The sequence below is a fragment of the Rhipicephalus microplus genome, unplaced genomic scaffold, assembly GCF_043290135.1.
Source record: "Rhipicephalus microplus isolate Deutch F79 unplaced genomic scaffold, USDA_Rmic scaffold_24, whole genome shotgun sequence".
NCBI lineage: Eukaryota > Metazoa > Arthropoda > Arachnida > Ixodida > Ixodidae > Rhipicephalus > Rhipicephalus microplus.
In genome coordinates, this window is record NW_027464597.1 from 5,182,522 (window position 1) to 5,198,296 (window position 15,775).

Below are 15,775 nucleotides of genomic sequence, written 5' to 3' on the forward strand. Positions count from 1 at the left end.
CATACTTTACAAACTCTTGTTAGGGCATAAGATAAGAGAGGCACCCAGAGAAAAGAAAAAAAAAGCACTGGGAACGTGTACAGTTGAACTATACGAACTGGATGGAACAAAACAGAAACACCAATAGCAGTAATAAAACACCGATTACAAAGAAAATGCAGTCACCAAACGAATGTGCATTAATTTAAATGGCTGTGAAGTGATGCGAGGTGTAGTGAGAGTGTAGTTTCTCGTGTAACGCATTGCTTTTAGTCACTGAAACAATTAGGTCGGGAAGAACATTCCAGAGCGAGATTGCCCGTGGCAAAGCAAATAGGTTGAATGCGCGTGTTCCGCCTAAACATGCGCATAAAGCTGCGCTGATTTTGCTTGAGTGCTAATATGCAATCAGGTGTGCGCAGAGGGAAAGGAGATGTCTTCATGCAGTGGATGCACTTGCGAAACAACACACGAGAGGGAAACCTGGCGGCGGATATCAAATGGCTGTAAATCAATACCAGGTTTATAAATAAATAAATAAATAAATAAATAAATAAATAAATAAATAAATAAATAAATAAATAAATAAATAAATAAATAAACAAACAAACAAACAAATAAATAAAAAATAAATTGCGGCGAAGCCGCCGACAAACGTCTTAACAAATTAAATAAATAAATAAAATTGAAGGTTGGAATTATGTGCTACGTGAATGACATTGCATCTTTGCGCATTAGTCACTATTTTATTCCTTTCATTTTTTTTCTTTACACAGGCCTAATTAAACCAGTGGTAATATTGCAATTTATTTGTAATCTGTTGATTTCACACACTAAAAAAAAACACATGATATTGTTGCTACATAATCCAGTTTTCCACATATCAGCAGTGGGTAAGAGCCACAGTGAGAGATGCCATCGACACCGCCGCCAATGGAAGCCTCCACAACAAAATTACTTTGCCGTATATCACCGCCTAATTTCTACTTAAACGGGTTTGGTCTGGTGCCATGCCCTTTGTGATCTAGCTATAACAAACCAGAAAGTGGCGACCATTTTTGATTGAGATGTCACCGTTTGAGAAAATCCAAGGAGAAAATGTTTCAAAATTTTATTCGAAAAACTAGGAATTCCACCTAATATGTTACGGGGTCAGTGACTTCTGTACAACGCAATTACAGAGGAAACCTCAGGCGAGAATCACAATGGCTGATTGGCACACTCGCGCGCCTGTCAGCTGATTCTGTCCTTCATCTTCCTTTAATTCGTAACAGGACCCCCGGGCGTTGGAGCGCCGTCTCTGCGCGAGTCCGAAGAAGTGTGACAGAAGTAGGGTTTCATGCGCGAAACATGAACAATTTCAACAAGTGACGAAGTTGGTGACGTAGAGGAGTGAGATGGCGCTATCTCGTAGTTGACGTCGCTAACTTGACGTAAGACTAAGTAGGGTCCTGCGTATCGAGACAAAAGCTTTTCGGAGAGACCTACACGGCGACACGGTGACCAGAGGAGCACGCTGTCACCTGGGGCAAACGTTATATTACGATGCCGGGGGTCGTAGCGGACTTTTTGCAAGGACAGAATCACAATGGCTGATTGTCACACTCGCGCGGCTATCAGCTGATTCTGTCCTTCATCTTCCTTTACTTCGTAACAATATACTCCGAACATTATGTCCTTTGGGGCTGCTTCATTGGAATTTAGTGACAGGAACCTCCACAATTATAATAAAGAACTGAGACAGTCAAAACTGTTATTAGAAACCAGGTAAGAGCGTAGGACTAGCTAGCGAAATCAGCGACAGTCCGGGCCGAGCGTCTCGTGCATAGCACTGACAAATTGTTTGCCGAGATTTGCATGACCCACTACATTCATCAATACAGCGGGGACCTTTACGAACTCTTGTGCGACACAAATAGATTACATTATTGAGTCATTGACTAGCTCTCTTTGCAAACCAAGCTTCAATTTAGCGCTTCAATATTACACTGCATTAATTTTAACCTGCTAAATACTTTTGTATTATAAATCATTTCTCTTCTGTCATTTCTTTTTTTTGTTCTCTCTCTCCTTGAGCCGAAATCACCTTTTCGGTTAAACAAACAAAATAGTTTTCTATTTATTTGCATAGTTCTTCATTGATCACTTGCATTAACCGCCAGCTTCTTTGTTAATCTCCCGTAGTGGGTAAGAGCCAGAACAGAGGAGCAAGCAAGAAAGTCACCCAGAAGCACACGCGCAGGTCCTAACGGTTCGCGACAATGTTCGGACTAGCGGGTGTTCTCGAAAATGCAGTCCAAAAAGCAGCGATGGCCGCGGAGGATTTCATCATACAGTTCAACAATCCTCCGGATGCGTTCGGCGGACTAGGACCGGCGTTGCCCCCCTTCAATGGGCCCAACGAGGGGTTCATCGCGCCGGCAGTTCGCCCAGAAAGTCCATTCTTCGGCTTAGCACGTGAGAGGTACCCCGTCATTGGGGACACATCAACAACGCGAATGTGTTTAGGACGAGGAATTGGGGCAGGCAACCCTGCTGGCCAAAGCCACGTGCGTGGCAACCTGTGCCCACCGGACTGGGCCAGGATCCCCTTGCCCAGCTACGAGAAGGACTGCTTCCGCGATCGCACTGTGACCTCACAGCGATCGTCGGAAGAAGTAGAGGCCTTCCGGAAGGCTAATGACGTCGTTGTCACGGCTCGAGACATGCTCGATCCCATCCTGCACATAGAGGAAGCCAGCTTTCCCGAATTCCTCAGAAGAAACATCGAGGCACGCAACACTGGATCGTCGGTGACTGCATTGCAAGCGCAGTGCTGGCCAGTAGCACTACGTGGCCAGGACCTCGTGGCCTTCAGTAAATCAGCTTCCGAAGAAAATGCACTCGACTACTTGGCTCCGGGCATAGTTCACGTACAACGGCAGCCGGCCGTGCCGCTGGGTTGTGGCCCTATAGTGTTGGTTCTGACGGTGACCCAGGAGGCTGCCCAACAGGTAAGGGTTGTCTCTGACCTTCTAGTCGAAGGCTCCGGGATGCGAACAATGTGCATCGTGTGCGGGAATGCGAAGCGGCCACAGCTGAAGCAGCTCGAAGAAGGCGCCGAGATATGCGTCGCAACGCCTGGTCGCCTTGTAGCCTTCATGGAGAACTGCAAGATAAACCTAAACCGCTGCACTTAACTCGTAGTGGACCAAGCAGACCGCATGCTAGCGCTGGGATTCGTCGAGCACATACGCACTGTAGCGGTGAACATAAGACCAGATCATTAGACACTCGTGTGGCTCGTGGACCACACCAGAGACACGCAGAGACTCGTAGAAGAACTGACCGATGACGGCGTGACCATCAGCGTAGGCACGACAGCCCACGAACATCAGAACGGGCCCGTGAAACACATCGTCCATATGTGCGAGGAGTCCGAAAAGAAAAGCTCTTCGCCATCTTAAAGGACATCATTCAAGACGAGGAGGACCGGATCATAGTATTCGTTGAGAGTAAGCAAACGGCGGAAGACCTGATGTGGAGCGTCTGCCTCCAGGGCTGGTCAGCCGTCGGCATCCACGGGAGTCACTCGGAACAAGAACGCGAGTGGGCCCTGAACGCTCTTCGTTTCGGCAAGGTACTCGTCTTGGTGGTGACTGACGTGGCTAAAAGGGCTATTGACGCAGAAAACGTGCGCTCGTCGTCAACTACAACTGTCCGAGCAGTGCGGACGAGTACCGGCGACGCTTCAAGCACGCGGTTGATCGAGACGGGACCGGTGTGGTGTACATCTTTTTGAGACGTGAGGACAGCCGTCACGCAGAGGATCTGGCGCTGTTTCTCGCACAGACCCAAACTGGAAGTGCCGCCGCTACTGCAGGAAATGGCGAAGAAGGTTGCGCCAAGAAGGTTCTCTGGGCCCTAAGCTCTACAGTACAAAGGCGATCGATAGCGTGATTTTCTTACTTAAGCTTAATTGGCACGCCTTTGACAATTTTTGGCACTCGCTGTAATATTAGCAATGTTTGTTTCCTAAGTACAAATTTGCCCTGACCTACGCAGTATTTCAGCTGCCCTCGCCAAATCGTACAAGGAATAAATCTAATATATTGTCGCTAGGTGAAAATAACAGAATACAGGACGATGGTCCGACCAGAAAAAACGAGGTCTGTATTAACAGAACAAAAGAGCAGCCGCTTCAACTTCTTCTTCCTCGGAGGAACCGTGGGTGCTGTCCACGCTCATCACTTCATCGTCCTCTGTCTTCATTCCCGGCCTTTAGCCGTGACATCAGCCTCCCATTCAAAAAAGCATCGTCCCGATGCTTTATAATCAAAGCGGTTTGTACTCGTTGGAAACGCATGAGTTCATTCGGAGAAATAAGGCTTCATGCATACCACGTGCACAACTTCTGGAGCATACCTTCGACGCCTTGAAGAGTGCGCAGTATCAGGAACAACCTCATAATTAATGTCACTGAGACGTCGCAGAACTTTATAGGGACCGAAGTACCGTCTTAACAGTTTTTCTGAGAGGCCACGGTGCCGAATAGGTGTCCATATCCAAACTTTCTCTCCTGGATCGTAGGAGACTAGTCGGTGACGAAGGTTGTACCGTCTTGAATCGTAGTCCTGCTGGCGACTAATACGTAGGCGTGCAAGTTGTCGGGCTTCTTCAGCCAGCTGAGTGGTACAATCAGCCATCCGTTTCAGCGTCTTTGCACTCGTGCGGCAGCATAGCATCCAGCATAGTGGTGACTTCACGACCATGAAGAAGGCGGAATGGCGTTGTTCTTGTTGTTTCTTGATGAGCCGTGTTATAGGCGAACGTGACATACGGCAAGATCTCGTCCCAGTTTTTATGCTCCACATCGACGTACATGCAGAGCATATCCGCTAGTGTCTTGTTGAGACGCTCCGTAAAACCATTCGCTTGCGGATGATACGCCGTTGTTCGCCGGTGGGATGTGCCACTAAGTTTTAAAACTGTGTAATAGTTCGGCCGCGAATGCAGTTCCCCTGTCAGTTATTACCACTGATGGAGCACCATGCCTCAGCACCACATTCTCTACGAAAAATCGGGCTGCTTCACTTGCCGTGCCCCTCTCCAAAGCCTTGGTTTCGGCGTAACGAGTGAGGTAGTCGGTGGCTACTATAATCCATCTGCGACCTGCTGATGAGGTTGGAAAGGGGCCCAAAAGATCCATTCCGACTTGAGCGAATGGAGTAACAGGCACGTCAATAGGATGGAGGAGGCCTGCTGGTTTGACGGGTGGAACTTTTCTGCGCTGGCAATCAAGGCACGTCCGAACATAGTGTTGAACGGTCGCCGTCAGTCTTGGCCAGTAGTATTTCTGCCTCACTCTGCACAACGTACGCGTGTAACCCAGGTGGCCGGATGTTGGTTCATTGTGGCATGCCTGTAATACTTCGCTCCTTAGAGATGTTGGAACGACGAGTAAGTAGTCATTTCCGTGTGGCGTGAAGTTCATCTTATACAGGACGTCGTTGCGCAAGCAAAATGACGAAAGCCCTCTCGCAAACAGTCTAGGTACAGCTGAAGTGCGACCCTCTAAAAACGTATTATGGGTTCTAGTTTGGGGTCGTCTCGTTGCAGCTGTGCGACAGTTGCCGTGTTTACAACTCCGACAAAGGCTGTATCGTCATCTTCTGCCGTCGCAGGTTCGTATGGCGCACGAGAAAGGCAATCAGCGTCTGAATGTCGCTTCCCCGATCTGTAGACCACCGTCATGTCAAATTCTTGAAGCTTCAGGCTCCAGCGCGCCAACCATCTTGAAGGGTCTCTTAAATTCGTCAGCCAGCAGAGGGAGTGATGGTCGCGGACAACATTAAAAGGACGGCCATACAGGTATGGGCGGAATTTTATAACCACCCACACCACCGCAAGGCACTCTTTTTCCGTAGTGGAATAATTTTCTTCCGCATGTGAAAGAGTTCTGCTCACGTAAGCAATTACTCGTTCGGCGCCATCCTGCCACTGCACGAGTACAGCTCCTAAGCCGACATTGCTAGCGTCGGTGTGCACTGTTGTCGGTGCGTCATCATCAAAGTGTGCGAGGACTGGTGGCTTCTGAAGGCGTTGACGCAGCTCGTCGAATGATTTTTGCTGCTCTTCATTCCATACGAATGTGACGTCCTCTCTGGTAAGGCGGGTCAACGGCGAGACAATGCGCGAGAAGTTCTCAATGAAGCGTCGGTAGTAAGCACACAGTCCTAAAAACCGTCTGACCGCCTTTTTGTCAGTTGGCGCTGGAAAATTCGTAACGGCAGCTATTTTTTCAGGGTCAGGCCGCACACCTTCAGTACTGACAAGATGCCCCAGGAACAGAAGCTCTTCGAACCCGAAATGGCATTTTTCCGGCTTAAGTGTTAGTCCGGCGGAACGAATAGCTTCAAATACTGAGTGCAGTCGCCTGACGTGTTCGTCGAATGTGGCAGAAAATACGATGACGTCATCTAAATACGCTAAGCACGTCTGCCACTTGAGGCCTGATAGTACGGTGTCCATTAGCCGCTGAAACGTTGCCGGTGCTGAGCACAAGCCAAATGGAAGTACCTTAAAATCAAAAAGGCCATCAGGTGTCACGAAAGCTGTTTTTTCCCGGTCTCTTTCATCGACTTCTATCTGCCAATACCCACTCCTTAGATCCATCGACGAGAAATAACGCGCGTGGCGTAGTCGATCGAGTGAATCGTCGATACGTGGAAGTGGGTAGACGTCTTTTTTTGTCACCTGATTCAGCTTGCGGTAATCCACGCAGAAACGTAAGGTGCCGTCTTTTTTCTTCACTAATACAACCGGCGAAGCCCAAGGGCTTTTCGACGGCTGAATAACGTCGTCTTTAAGCATCTGTCGCACCTGCTTTTCGATGGCTTCACGTTCTCGTGGAGCTACCCGGTACGGGTTTTGCCTGATGGGTCTGGTCATGTCGTCCGTTATAATTCGATGTTTCGTCAGCGGCGTTTGACGGACCCTGGAAATCGAAGAGAAACAATCTTCAAACTTGTTAATAAGCTGCATGATACTTTGCTTCTGCGCCGGCAGCAAACTTGGGTCAATATCAACAGATAGAGGTGCGGGGGTCAGATCAGTTGAATTATCTTTTTCAAGAGTTAGGCAGTCTGTCATCTCGGCGAGCTCTTCCACGTACGCGATACGCGACTGCCGTGCCCCTCGTTGGATGTCGGCGTTCAGAGCTGAAGTTCGTAACAAGAACGTGCATGTGTCCGCATTTTATGCTTACGACGCCTCTTGCGATAGATAAACCATGGCTGAATAGCAGTGTTGGAATTTGCTCGGCGATGTTTTCAGAATCGCTCGACGTGTCACATGTCACAGCCACGAGTGCACTCGACCGCGGTGGGATGGTCACGTCGTCTTCGAAGACGCGCAAAGGCTGACGTCGCTGGTCTGTACAGGGCACATACGAAACTTGATCTGGGGCTGTCCAAAACGTAACCGGTCTCTCAGGAATGTTGATAACGGCACCGTATTCACGCAAGAAGTCCATGCCCAAGATCAGGTCTTTGCAGCACTCCGGTAAAATTACGAAAGTAGCGACGAAATATGAACTGCCGATATTAATTCGAGCTGTACATTTGCCCGTCGGCGTCACCAATTGACCCCCTGCGGTTCTAATGTTTGGGCCCGTCCATATTGTTCTTACTTTCTTTAGGCAGTCGGCGAGTTTACGGCTGATAATAGAGAAGTCCGCACCAGTATCTACCAGTGCTGTTATTGGGTGTCCGTCTATACAAATGTCTAGATTGGCGCTTACGATTTCCGTTGATGTCGGTGACGTCGTATCGTCCTTGGTATCGTGCGTCGTACGATCCGCGGTATCATTCGTCGTATCGCGTCGTAGAGAAGATGTTGGGGGTGTGATAGCATCTCGACGGGCGGCAACCTTCCCCCCAAAGGTCGCAGCTGTTAGTTTCCCCGACGAGGGCTAGGAGATCTGCCCCGGACCACCTCGGAGTAACTGCGCTGCAGCGGCGAGCTCGGTGCAGGTGAAGGAGAGCGGGGTCAACGATATGGCACTTCGGGTTGCGGTGCTTGCGGGCCTGCACTGCTGTCACGGCGGTTATCGAAATAGGCACGAGGGGAGGTTTGTAGAAAGTTGTGATGTCTACGGTCACAGTACGGGCAATTGCGGAAAATATGGCCGGCTTCTCCGCAATGAAAGCAAAGTGGTCGACGGTCGACGGTGCGCCACAAGTCTGTCTTACGGATGAATGGTCGACTGGTGGGCATACTTTGCGACCAAGATGCAGATGTCGGCGCAGGGTACATCGGCGCCGTTTGCATAGGCACGTTGGACTGTGGATACGACTGCGGTGGATTGGGAGCTGGGGCCCACGGCTCGTTGTAAGGCCCTTGGCTCACGTCACGATAAGCCAGTGGTGACGAGTTGTACGACACTGGATTGGGTCGACGGACAGCTGATGCGTAGCTTACAGACCGCTGGTCTGAGAGCGATTCGGGCAACGAAAATGCCTGGCGGAGTTCTTGCCGCACAACTTCTGCAATGCAAGCCATGGTATTTTCTTGCGGAGTCACAAGGAGGTTTCGGATCTCCTCCCGAACGACCTCACGAATGAGTTCGCGCAGAGAACACTCACTACCGGCACTCAAAGCAGAGAGGCTGGGAGATGTTTTGTGTGGTTGGTCATGGTATCGGCGCCGTTGCTGTAGTGCTCGCTCGATTGTTGTAGCCTCTTTGACGAATTCCACTACGCTTGTTGGTGGGTTGCGTAGGAGACCGGCAAACAGCTCTTCCTTGACGCCCCTCATCAGATGTCGGAGTTTTTTGCCTTCAGGCATCTCGGGGTCGGCCCGGTGAAATAGGCGGGCCATGTCTTCTGCAAACATGGCGTCGCTCTCGTTTGGTTTCTGTATGCGTGCCTCGATGAGCTGCAGAGCAGAATCACGGCGGTCGATGTTTGCGAATGTCCCGAGAATTTGCTGCCGGAATTCCTCCCACGAAGACAGCGTTGACTCGTGGTTCTCGTACCACGTACGAGCGCTGTCTGCCAAAGCAAAGTAGACGCGCGATAGCTTTTGTTCAGTGGGCCAGTGGTTGGCTTTGGCGACTCGCTCATACTGGGCTAACCAGTCCTCGACGTCTTCATAAGCCTCACCGTGGAAGGTCTCAGGAATTAGAGGCTGATCAACAGTAAGCTGTGAAGGCCCTCTGGTAGTCATTTCTCCTGGTACGGTGTGTTGCTGGAGAAGTTTGAGCGGGATCACCTCGGGACTAAGGCCTCACTGTCGGTGACTGTAGCGGTGGACAGGAGTATCCACTGCAGGAACGAATTGCGGTGGTGGACTCGATGTGCTAGGGCGTGGAGTTGTCCCAAGCATCAGTTGGAGAAGTCCAGCACCTCCACCAATGTCGCTAGGTGAAAATAACAGAATACAGGACGACGGTGCGACCAGAAAAAACGAGGTCTGTATTAACAGAACAAAAGAGCAGCCGCTTCGACTTCTTCTTCCTCGGAGGAACCGTGGGTGTGGTCCACGCTCATCACTTCATTGTCCTCTGTCTTCTTTCCCGGCCTTTAGCCGTGACAATATCTTAGCGACAGTTGAATGGTTTATAGGTTCATAATCCTTGCGGAACAGTGAGTATTGCGCGTGTATTTTCATTGAATATAGGAAATGACGCACGGGTGGGGGATAGTGATTCTTTGTGACTTCATCTGCTGAGTTGTTTGGTATGTGTTTTACCAGCGATGGCTTCTTAGCTAACGCGGCCACGGCGAAAAATTATTAAAGCCTTAGAAGCTTCGTCCAACGCGGGAATCGGCCATGAGGGGGGGGGGGGGGGGGGGTTGGCGGCGTCAACACTAATAACGCGAAAAACCACCACCTGGTGACGTCCCCATATGACATCCTCATGACGTAATGACATAATATTGTCGCTTGTGAAAAATAGGTCTATCATAGAGGCGGTGCGAAATTTCATTAATGAATATAACTGGAGTTTCACGTTCCAAAACCATGATGTGATTGAGGGCCCCTGCCATAGAGGAGGGCTCCAGAAATTTGGGTTATGTAGTGTTCTTTAACGAGCGCTGACATCGCAAAGCACACGAGCCTCGACCATTTTGCATCCACAGAAATGCAACCACCGCAGCCGAGATCGCTGATCCACCGAGGCGGACAGCAATGGAAAATCTTGTAAAGTTCTGAAAGCTTTTGGGCGTTGGAGGTATCAATACTGCGAAGAAGGTCCATTTCCGCTTTCGCGTCGGCCTAGGTAAAAGAATGAAACCCTGTTAGTTGCTTTTCATGATTCTTTATTATTTGCTGTTATTTCTTGTTTCGGTATAACATTTCTTGTTATCGTTATACTGTGGCTCAAACCCACTGTGGGGGACTGACCAAGAATCGACTGGTCGTTTAAAATTTAACGTGCCTGTCCCCACGCTTTGTCATGGCATTGTCAAGGTGGTGTTCACTGTTTTACGTTGCGATAAATTTAATTTTACCTCGTGGACGTTTCGAAGAATACAAAAATATGAAACGTATAGTTCCCTTGTCACACCAGGCTTTACCATGACCATGAGTGGTGTTTTCACATGGTCCTATTTCTTGGCTTGTTCTGAATCTATAGGTCCGTTCGACTTACCTGCACTGCCTGAACTGGTTCAAGGGGTGTCGCACTCAACCGTTTATTTCGTTAGTGCTAGGTGGCGCCCTCTGAGCTGAGCTGTTCGTTTGAAGAAAGTGCAGGCATGTCCTCTGAGATCGCGGGCGCGTGGCGTGTGCCCGCCATCTTAGAGGCCATGGTGCAGGCATCTTGCACGGCCAGTTCAGGTCAGACAAATCTCTGCACTGAGGTATTTATTTATTTACTTATTTGATTCGCATACACAGATAAATAAGAACACAGAGCAATGAGGGAGAAAGCAAGCTGACTTCTGTCACCTGGAGGGGCATAACGCCTGCTCACTCTTTCGGTAGGAGGTAAGAGATAGAGGAAAGGAAGATATAGGAGGGGAGAAAGAGAACAGGAGAGAGGTCTGTAGCAGCCATGGTAGCAGACATATTATTTGTATCTGTACGTGGCGTCCTCACAAGGTTAACCCCGATTCTGACTGTAGACGGGAACCGCGTTGCTGTAGGCGTTAGGTGACTCCATCGGCGTTTTTATATGCACATTTCGGCCGACCATGCATCATAAAGGGCTTTTAGGCCTCACGCTGTCCATTTTTACTAGGTACAGGAAACCAGCTTTGCTGCATTCTTGCTCCTGTCTAGATGTAGGCAATCACTCCTGCACTCACGCTGTTGCAAAAATGCAAGGTTCGCTCGACGCAACTGTGTAAGATCGACACGGCAGTGTCGAAGAGGGGGTGGAGGGCAGCTGTCCACCCAAGTATACAGAAAACCACCAAGCACGTCTTTTCAGCACTCACTATTGGTGGCCCTACTCTCGTGTTAGGAAAACATAAATCAAGGTACGGACTCAGAAATTCATTGCAGTACTTTAGGATTCTGTTGCGTTGCAACCTAGTCAATTTGAGCGTAACTGCGACGACATTGTCAAACCCTTATCAGTCCGTACGGCTGCACGTGTTGCGACGCAATTCATGGCTTTTTTTTGACGAAATCAGCCAGCTTGCCCACCAACGCCTTCAAACACACGCAAGCACACAACGAACAAGAGAGAAACACGGCGACGCCGGCACGTACGCCACCGCCGGTACACTGGCTGCACTCTCTGCCCTTCGGCGTTCGTTTCAATGAGAAGATATCGTCACGCTACGCGTTTACTCGCTGAACTGGTGCTCCATGAACTCTGGCCGCACTTTCTTCTGAACTGCATGGAACTGGTTTACGCAATGCAAGGCAAATTGAACGTACCTTATATGTTCAGGCTATGCGCCAATAGTGAGATGATGGCGTCCGTTGCGTGCACAGTGACCAAGTTTACAAGGGGGTTTTGCTGTGCCATTGGCATAGCTCTCTTATCATGGGTTGTTTCCAATGGCCTAAACATCCTTATCACTGAAAAGACGTAAAAAAAGGAAACATACCTACTACGGAAAAGTCATTTCAAATTTATTTCAGTTATTAGTACAGAAAAAGAAAATTATACGGGGTAAATATACGGGAGTAAGCCCCAAAGCGCAAGCTTTCGAGATTCACTGTCATAACCACCATAATGACCTCGAAATTCACCGCAGTAAAACTGCGGAACGATTTACTCCTAATTATCAAAAGTTTATCATTTTACCAATAATTATAATATGCCAATAAACATTTTTTGCAAATGTTAACTTTGCCCAATTCAGCATATACTTATATCACTTGTTTCTTATCATCACAGTACATAATTTGTGTTATAATTAGTTTTGTCAGTTTGATGCTTCACCGCTGTGTACCCTTTACCGCTTTACCATTTACCACTTTACCCTTTACCGCTGTGTACCCTTATATATGTGTACCCTTTACCGCTGTATACCGTACTCAGTATACGCACTTAATTATTCGATATTAGTTGCGTCTTCGGCGTTTTCTTTTTTGTTGCTGTTCACCTGATCACTGTCGAATTTCCTTTTTAGACTTCCTGTTGATTATTAACCGAGGGTCCCGCTGAAGTCTCCGACTATGAGACCTGCGTCTGCATTTTTCTTCTGTATTCGCATTTTGATGTTTATTAGAATAATGAATAAAGAAAAGAGACTTTAGTTTAAAAATATTAGCGTAGGAGGCGCTCACGCGCGCCAGACCGTACACATGAGTGTACTGTAAAATATCTCATAGATGGAGTTTTTTCTTTCTTTGGCTATCATGGATGTAGCGCTCGTGCGACAATTTGGTAAATATATCTGTATCATATTAAGCCGCCGTTTCACACCGATAGGGATATTACTGTTCCATTGAAGCGTACACTAAACGCATAACTAGAATTTGGTGAGATTTGTTGCATGCAGCGCCATCTCTCGTGTGCAACAGCGGCGGCCCGCCTAACTGAAAGGGAAAGAAGCGAAAAAGATACCCGAGGAAAAAAGCTAGTTAAAAAATGAGGAAGAAAAACAAAATGTACAACCGTCGTTACACAGCTGAGGCGTAAACATTCTGTGAAAAATAGTGTAGCATTATATGGCAGGTGGTTTCCGAGAGCGTTTTAAAATCAATACGTTGACTGCGAAAAAAAGAACGCTGACATTCACCCAGGGATGTACCGTGCAGAGAATTTTCACTTTTTCGGGAAATTTTCGCCTGTCACTTTGAACCAAAGGGAAGAAGGGGGGAATCTTCGGGATATTGCAGGGAATTTCAGGAGTGGTTGAATTCTCATATAATGACCCATAATCAGTGGTCACAAGTACCACGAAAGCATGGTCTTTGAGATTTGTTTGTGATATTTACGCGTAGCGATTTTTAGTTCACTAGTGGTGTTGAACTCGAAGCCCACAATGTGCAGTGTACAAACAGTATATGCATTAATAGACTCAAGTTTTTGTTGTGCGGCAGTGGAGGGGTTAGTCATGATGTCAAACGTTGCCAGTACGTGAGCCACGTGTAATTGGAGTATGTGTGTGCGCGTGAATGAGGGAGAAATTAGTATTGTTGTGCAGGGAATTTCGCTGGAAATTTCATCAATGTTTGCAGGGGAAACTCCCTTTAATTGGGAATATTCATGTCCCTGAATGAAAATTCTTCCCCGTAGTACAGAACACCACTGCATGATTCGCCTTTGCGTAGTCGAAATGCATGAGGGGAGCGATTTGTTTCTTTAAATGCGCAGTGTGTCAATGCTGGTAGTAACGCAATAGTTCCACACTTCACGCTTTATGGACACCAATACGTTACCGGTCATGATTAGGGAATGCTTGCTGCATGACTTCTAGCCTATTTTTATTCTGGGGTTGATTCCCGTTGCATGCGAAGGCCGACCGACCGACCAACGTAACAAACAAACACAAACAAACAAAACAAAATGGACAATACATTGATATCATCGTCGCATTTCTTGTAAAAGTTGACGGGTGAACATTATAAAGATTAAGAGAAAAAAATACCCTCATTCCCACTACCACCATCACCAACAACAAAGGTATACACGATGGACGGCAGAAGACAAGAAGAGACTGCGTTAACGTATGTTGCATTAACTAAAAGACCACGTGTCTGTTTTGCGGTAAACAGAATTTGCAGGAAACACTGAGCGCTAAACGAAACACATTACAGAGATCCGGTGAAGCTCCGCCACATTGGACGCCCTTTATAATGCTTTTATTTTTGTTGGAGGGACAATTTATTTAAGTTTATTCATTGAACCAGATCAGTGCTGTATAGGTGAGCGAATCAGTAGCGTAAACAAACATGCTGAAGTATAGTAGCATGAAACACATGAGAAACGAAATGAGAGTTGGATTATCTTCAGAGGTGCACCTCTGAAGATGACCCAACTCCAATTTGAACCCATATATGACCAATAGGTCATATATGGGTTATGCCAATATGGTTTAATTTGAGACACAAAACTGAATAGTGTCTTTCACTTGGCAAGCTTATCGATTAATTAGTAATTCCGAACACAATGATAACAATACGCGCAGATGAAAATTTAATGAAGTATAGACGCGATGATTAGCCTAAAATTACATTATACGATCGATAAAGTAGCATAGTTGAAACAGCATAAGCTGTAGCATGTAGGGCCTGTAGGTCCATGTTACAAACGACCAGCGCCCACGGCTAGTTGTATAGGGTGCCAAAGCAACGCATGGTGGCACTGCGACTCTGGACAGGCAGCGCCATCCCTGGTAAAAAAGTAAAAATCGGGGATATATATTGCGTGTTTTCCCTTCCCGCCAACGCGTTGCCGCTCGCTTAGACGTGCTCGTACAGAGCGCACGCGGTACGTTTGAGTCACCTCACAATGTACCATCTGCAGTGCGGCTTCAAACTGATCTCCGAGATGGGCAAGCACTTGCGAAAAGCGAATCTAAGAAAGAGAGTAAAGCTTGTTAGCCACATTATGAAGTGGAGCAGAAGATAGAAGATAACGCCCGAGTCATAGAATAGAATATGCTGTTCGTAGGGCTGGTAAAAAGATTAAGAACATGCAAAATGCGTTTCAAGTTGACCGCCGTCTCCTCCATCTGTGGGAGGCCCGACGAAGCCTTTGCAAACGATGGAAGCGTCAGAGAGATAACCGCAAACTTCGCCTACGTATCGCTGCAGTCGCAGAGGAGGCTGTGCAGTATGCCACCCAGCTAGCCAAAGCGAATTCGGAAAACTTTTGTGGGACACTGAAAGGAACACTTGGCACAAAACGTACATGGAACATCCTGAGAGCCCGTCTGGATCCTACGTCGACCAAAAACCCCATTCACACCGCTACCCAACGGCTTATTTACCTAGAAGAGCAAAAAAGCACAGACAGTATGACACACATTAAAACCATTACATTCCTCAGCCCCTACTAACGGATCCGAACGCACTCCCTTTAACATCCCCTGATCCGGACGAAAACTTTGATGTAGATATCACACTTGCAGAGGTAAAACAGGCCCTTGCTTCTATTACCCGCGACGCTGAACCAGGGCTGGATCATATTGTCACGTGCTTCCTCAAAAAAGACGATGGCAGTTGTGCATGTGCCACGAAGGACTACGAAATGGACAAAAAAGAAGAACTCTCTTGTGCGTTCCATTAAAAGAACCTACCTGCTTCTGGTGTCTCAGTTTATGTGGGAAGACCTCTGTTTTGACGTCGTGACACTGGTGGAGGTGCTGGGGCCTACAACCTGATGCAGGACAGTCTTTCTCGG

General features: G+C 47.8%; 1 protein-coding gene across 1 annotated transcript; it reads left to right on the top strand.

Moving 5' to 3' along the window:
• Positions 1 to 2,288: 2,288 nt before the first annotated feature.
• On the top strand, positions 2,289 to 3,918 carry LOC119181580 (putative ATP-dependent RNA helicase DDX5). The gene is made up of 3 exons (XM_037432831.2): positions 2,289 to 3,155; positions 3,428 to 3,567; positions 3,648 to 3,918. The coding sequence occupies exons 1-3, from the start codon at positions 2,289 to 2,291 to the stop codon at positions 3,916 to 3,918; spliced, it is 1,278 nt and encodes a 425-aa protein (XP_037288728.2).
• The last annotated feature ends 11,857 nt before the right edge of the window (positions 3,919 to 15,775 follow it).

What these genes read in the sequence shown, in the direction of transcription:
- LOC119181580 (XM_037432831.2), top strand. Translation starts at nt 2,289, where the DNA reads ATGGCCGCGGAGGATTTCATCATACAGTTCAACAATCCTCCGGATGCG. An exon ending in TAAACCTAAACCGCTGCACT is followed by an intron (nt 3,156 to 3,427) that starts TAACTCGTAGTG and finishes GCCATCTTAAAG; the next exon opens with GACATCATTCAAGACGAGGA. An exon ending in CACTCGGAACAAGAACGCGA is followed by an intron (nt 3,568 to 3,647) that starts GTGGGCCCTGAA and finishes CTATTGACGCAG; the next exon opens with AAAACGTGCGCTCGTCGTCA.